The following is a 6,383-nucleotide window of genomic DNA, read 5'->3' as shown; positions in this document are numbered from 1 at the left end:
TGTAATAAAATGGTTCAGAAAGCCTTCTTTGAAATTTATTTTAGTTTATACATAGCTCTGCAACAATCAACCTATAACCCCATTTGGAAACAATATCAGCTCCAGCTGATCATTAAAAGATAGCAACAAAATTCTCTTATATATTTGGCCAAAAGATACATATCTCTCTTTGATTTCAGAGAACACACTGTGGAACATCTTTATGACAAGCAGGGTAAAGAAGATGAGGATCCTCTCTTGACAGGGCAGTGACACCCCCCGTAATTCATTTCACAAAGGGTTTAGTTTCATTACTGAATGTTAGAGAATATCTCTGCTTCTGCAGGAATGTCCAGGGTTGCATCCAGGGACAGGCTGAATGGGTGCATAGCTGTCAAATTATTCAGTGCACATCACTGATAACCACATTGAAAAACAACTAATTAAAGAGATAGGAGAAATTTACCCTACATGCCCATGATGCACTGATGTAAAACCTGCAAAATCCTAGCAAAGGTTATGTTTGGGCCACGCACAGCAACACTTTGCAATAAATATGCCAAAGCATGAATAAGATGACGTGCTACCATGGACGCAGTTATCAGACACATCTGTGGTCATGATGCATTTCCACTGAGGTCCTGGCAGAAACAAGTTTCTTCTCCTCTCACCCTACTGCCAATTCCTCCACATCTCCATGCAATTGATGTCTATGAAAAAAAATAAGTAACTGAAGTTGATTGCAGTCTAAGGGTCTTATGTTAGGTTTGGGAATAGCAAAGCTGTCTGTCTCCTCCAATAGCTTGTCCCCTGTTGCCGTGACAACAGCTCAGTCACTGTGTGGCCTTGGTCTTCTTACTTTTGCTTTTCTTGTCTTTCTTCTTCAAGCCGTCCATGTGTGCCCGTAGCAGGTTTGAGTATGCCTGAAAACCCAAGAGAATTCAAACAGAAGTCTTTAAAAGGGAGTTGTGCTGGACTATGTCAACATGAAGTAAAAGACAGTTTTAAATCATTCTAGCTAAACAAAATTAAGAGGGGGAGGAAAACGGGCAGTCAAAGTGACTTTGGCTTGACAGCTACTTCCCTAAAAGCCACTGACAGTGCTGGTCTGATTCCCAAGTAAACCTTACATATGGAGTTTCTTAAAGGCGGTTTCCAAGCTACACAAACATTTTATAATAGAACAGAACTGCAGACTGGCATTTATAGAATAATATTTGCCATGTCCCAAATTATTTTACACGTCAGTAGCACTTCCTTGGCTGTGGTCCTGGCGGTAAACTAGGAAATGCTGTGGGCAATTTGTGCATTGAAAGCTCCCAGAAGAAAATGCTATGATGAGCAAATCAGGTGCTTCAGTGATGTCAGTCAAAGCATAAATATCAGCCAGGACATCACGAAGCATTGACTGGACAGGCCTCAGTTTAACACCTTATACAAGAGACGATATACTAACAATTCCACACTCTCTTCAAATACTTTACCAATAGGGTTAGTCTAGATTTTGTTCTGAGGTTTAAAGTGAAGCTTGAACTCACAACCTTCCAGTGCCTACAAAAGTGCCACCCACATAGCCTAGGCACTGCAACTAACACAAATTCAAAGAGTCACGTTATCTCCAATTCATCATTGCACTGGCAATGGGAAATAGGCAGCAAGTCAACCTTGAAACAGCATGCCCCAGCCAGGCAGGTCTACTGTACCTGAAGATGTTGCTGCTTACCTGTTTATCATTTTCAATAACAGGTCTACAGTGCTCCCTGAGATGGCTGTTCCAGCAGTTTATCGGATCTCTCTGGCTACATCTTAAATTTCTACATCTTGAATGAGATTAATGTAAATCACAGAAACCCTCAGACTCCAAGTTCAAATTTTAACCTCAACAGGAGCTGGACATTTATTTTAAGGTAAAGCATTATGTTTTATTTTGCTTCAATCTTGACCTTTCCAATACACTCCTGGCAAGCCTCCATTTTTATCCCTGCTGCTTGTATCCGATCTGGAATCACATCCTGTTAACCCATCATCCTCGCATTCACCGACCACCTCAAACTTTGGTCAAGCATCATTTGAAAAATTCTTACTTTTGCTCTTAAATCTTTCCAATTTCCCTCCCCCACTATCAATCCTACCTTTGTCACCACCTTCTCCAGCTCACAAGTGTCCAAAATTGAACACACCAAGTTTGGGCAAGGTCAGAAATCAGACAAGACCAGGTTATAGCCCAACAGGTTTATTTGAAATCAGAAGCTTTCAGAGTATAGCCCCTTTGTCAGGTGAAGTGAGAGAGAAGCACAGAGACACAGAATTTATAGGCAGAGCGATCAAAAGATCATACAAATGGTGTGAGTGGAGTGTCAAATAATAAGTCTCTGCAGGTAATCAAAAGTGTCAGATGGTGTGAGTAAAGTGTCAACAGCTGAATAACAAGCAAAGGGATAATCTACAATACAACTAAATGAGGCAGAAAGAGAATTACAAAAAATTATAAACAATGTGGTGCTGGAGACAAACCAAATGACTGGAATAACATGATAGGTATAAGAGTCACATGCCGAGGGTCTAAGAAAAGTAGTGAGTAATCCAATAAGTAATAAGCACCTCCACATCACACCAAGTTTGGGGTCTTGTCCAACTGCACACCCTAGAGCCCACGACTGACGGTCATGCCTTTAGCTACCAAGGAACTTAGCTCTCCTTTGAAGATGATCCACATAACCCACCCGTGACCAGATTTTTTTTTGTCACCTGTTTTAACATTTCTATTTTTGGCCCTTGCTTTGAAACTTTCTGCTATGTTAACAGGTGCAATAAAATGCAAGTCATTGCCAACTTACATCAGCATTAAACATCTCATCTCATATTTGGACTGGAAGGGTGCTCCTAAATTATTCCGAGTATAAAACAAACAGGCAAAAGGTTTGGGGTTTCTTTGGTCCGTTTTACTTTTCTAATCAGTTCTGCAGTTGTGTCCATCTCCAAGAAGGCATGGTGACATCTAGTGGTGCGCAACTGTATTGCATATTGTTCACCTTGCCAAGAAAAAAAATGTGAAAAACGTGATGGGAAAATAAACACCCAGTGTACCTATGTGCAATCTCACCCTGATCAGACGCCCATGATTATCAACTGATCAGGAGCAGGCACCCCGGCTTATTCGTCCCCTACTTGCCGCTAGAGATCCTAACCTTAGGTGGGATCAGCTAATTCAACGGGGGTAGAGGTTCAGTTCTGCTGTGACCCATATGAAAAGCAGTAGGGGCTCAAAGGCAGAACAGCTGCCTCCTATTGGAGTTACTAAAGATTGCTGGTCATCTTAACTGGCTAGTGCTTGTTGCATAGAGAGAACTGAAGAATAGGATGTGCAAAAGGAATCACTGGGTCAAAGTGGTCATCAGGTTGTACTGACTGTAAATGCCCACCTTTGTTAAGAAGGCATCTCCACGAGAGATTGTCTGCAGTTGGTATGACCCTAGGAGAATTATGGCAGACTATTCCACAAATTGATACGACATTCTTCCTCCCCACCCTATTTGCAGCCTCTTGAAAAGAGAAATGCTCAAGATAAAGAGACAGGCAACTTTCCACAGCAGTGGCTACCACCCTTTGTTAGAGCTAGTGCATTAGTTACGTGAGCCTGTAAAGTTGGCTGAATAAAGGTCATCACTGTAATGGCATACATTGCACGAAGAAAGTTTACAGACTTACCATCTGAAACCTGTTCACTTCCTTGGAGCTAATCTGAAAGAAGGAAAAAGTAGAGATTTAAATACACCAATATTGAATGTACAGGGAGTACCTTACCACCACCTAAGCATAAGGTGAAAAGTTTCGGCTTGTTAAGCATCCATCCATGCACACAAACACTACATTGTTCAGAGCAAGCCTGAGAGAATAGACTCAGGAACTCGCTTCCCCAAAAGTTCGTGGACACTGGGAACTAATTGAAACTTTGAATTAAAAAAAAAAATCCACCAAACATAGACTTTAAATGTCACTTGGGACTACAAAATTTAAATATTGTTGAAAAGACAGACAGTTTCCTTTACAAGAGGGTCTAAAAATAAGAGTTCTCCTATTTAAGACAACAGATAACAAGAATTTCTCTCAGACAGTCATTAGTCTGTGGAATTCTCTTCCTCAGAGCAACAGAAGCTAGGTTATGAACATATTCAAGGTGGAATTAGACAGATCTTTGATATCCACAGTAGAAGGTCATTGTGGTGGGAGGGGAGACAGGAAAGTGGAGGTCAGATATATGAAGTAAATTACATCAGCCATGAATTTATCAAATAGTAAAGCAGGCTTAAAGAGCTAAATGGCCTACCCTTCCTTCTAATCCAGAAGTTTGTCCATGGCAGAAGGTTTTCATTTAGTACTCATCACGACAAATGCAGAATGCCAAATTTCAAATGATCACAGCAAATTATACTATAATAGAAAGGATTCAGCTTGGCCAAAGCTTTGCCATGGAGAAATAACCAAGGAACTATATATGCCCCAAGCTCCTAGGTAATTCAAAAAAAGGCACACGTAGATTGAACATATTCTTTTTGTTTGCACATAACTTGTCCCTACCTATGAACTCTTCAATACGACAATCAAATGAATTAATGCCTGCAGAATAAATTGTCGAGGTTTTGAAATTTGGCATTCTTGCATTTGTCCTGCTGAGGGAGACAAAAAGCTTGAGCAACGTATCTCACTTGTCAGCAAGATTTTCATTCGTTAAGCACATCAGGGGACATGATTCATAGGTAGGTAATTGGAGCTAAGGTATAGATCAGCCACACTGACTGACTAGAAGGAAAAGTAAATCTGATGGGCTGAACAGCCTCCCCACCCCATTTACAAATTAGCTACAGTTTGTGGTCATTCTCCTCCTTACACTTACCACTGTGCTAATCTTCTTCTTCCCATCAGTTGCCCTCAGTAGACACTTATTGTCAGCAGGTTCAAAGGTATCGGGGTTTCCTTTCCGTGGAACTGGCTTTGTCCGACCATCATCTATAGAAAGGTGCACATTACATTCTGCCCAGTTTCTTAAATTCACCTACTTCAATTTATACCCCTCCCTATCTCTGTAGTGTCTCCAGCTCTTACAGATCACTTCATTGCTCCATCATTGGTAGCTGTAACTTCAGTTTCTTAGGCACTGACCTCGAGCTCCTGACCAAAACCTCCCTCTCCACCTTGAAGAAAATGCCTATTTGACCAAACAGTTGATCATCTGCCTTGATATCTCCTTATGTGACACTCATGTAGTTGATATTATAATGTTATTTATGCATCTCCTGTGAAATGCTTTGGGCCTTTTTTTGCATTAATGCTATATAAACAAGGTATGGTTGGTCTTATACAGATGTATGAAGGTAAATCTTCTCATTGCACACCTGACTTTTATCCATTCAAATGCTGGATGGGAAGAATCACTACACTACAGACTACTTAGTTCATCTATCATGCTGATAGAACTCAGATACAATGGTAATGTTCTCTCATCAGTCTCCATTATTAGATTACAGCAGATCCAGACTCAAGTGGATATCTTTGGCAATCATAGGTCTAAAATAATTTCTCTTTCAAGCCTATTGTACATGAAGAGTATCAAATTACTCACTATATTCTAAAATAAATCAAAATAACTTACATTTTAAACAAAGGATTACATAGTATTGCAGAGCAACAAGGCTGATCAATGAGAAGCTGTCTCTATAGACAGCTATAGATTCTAATCTTGATCACTGCTTCCGCTGTCTCGGTGACAGCATATAATAGGGATGGGTAAACAGACTCTCTAGGAATTGGGGGAATTACCTCAGATTTACAGAATAAATAAGTGCCTTGGGCCCAAGTTGCCCATGTCTGTGTTCATGCTCCGCTCAGGCTTCTTGCTAAACCTTTTCCTTTAACCTCATCACATCCTGCAAATCCTTTCACCTATTCAGAGATAGTAGGAGCTGCAGATGCTGGAGAATCCGAGACAACAAGGTGCAGGGCTGGATGAACACAGCAGGCCAAGCATGATCATAGGAGCAGAGAGGCTGACGTTTTGGGCCTAGACCCTTCATCAGAAAAGGGGGAGGGGAAGGGGGTTCTGAAATAAATAGGGAGAGAGTGGGAGGTGGATAGAAGATAGATAGAGGAGAGGATAGGTGGAGAGGAAACAAACAGGTCGAAGAGGCGGGGATGGGGCCAGTAAAGGTGAGTGTAGGTGGGGAGTTAGGGAGGGGATAGGTCAGTCCAGGGAGGACGGACAGGTCAAGGGGGCGAGATGAGGTTAGTCGGTAGGAGATGGAGGTGCGGCTTGAGGTGGGAGGAAGTACAGGTTAGGGAGGTAGGGACGAGCTGGACTGGTTTGGGGTCCGCATCCCAAAACCAGTCCAGCTTGTCCCTGCCTCCCT

General features: G+C 41.6%; 1 protein-coding gene across 1 annotated transcript in view; it reads right to left on the bottom strand.

The window, feature by feature from the left end:
- The window catches only part of srp14 (signal recognition particle 14), an 11,327-nt gene continuing 4,944 nt past the window's right edge, over positions 1-6,383 (bottom strand). Inside the window, exons 3-5 of the mRNA XM_020510309.2 lie at positions 4,874-4,986; positions 3,688-3,720; positions 1-902 (exon numbers count right to left, since the gene is read on the bottom strand). Coding sequence (XP_020365898.1) covers positions 813-902; positions 3,688-3,720; positions 4,874-4,986 — 236 coding nt within the window. The 3' untranslated portion in view covers positions 1-812. The remainder of the gene's footprint in view (positions 903-3,687; positions 3,721-4,873; positions 4,987-6,383) is intronic.

Source organism: Rhincodon typus, chromosome 8 (genome assembly GCF_021869965.1).
Source record: "Rhincodon typus isolate 14 chromosome 8, sRhiTyp1.1, whole genome shotgun sequence".
Lineage (NCBI taxonomy): Eukaryota > Metazoa > Chordata > Chondrichthyes > Orectolobiformes > Rhincodontidae > Rhincodon > Rhincodon typus.
The sequence above is the reverse complement of the archived record's forward strand: the minus strand, read 5'-3'. Positions and strand labels throughout refer to the sequence as shown.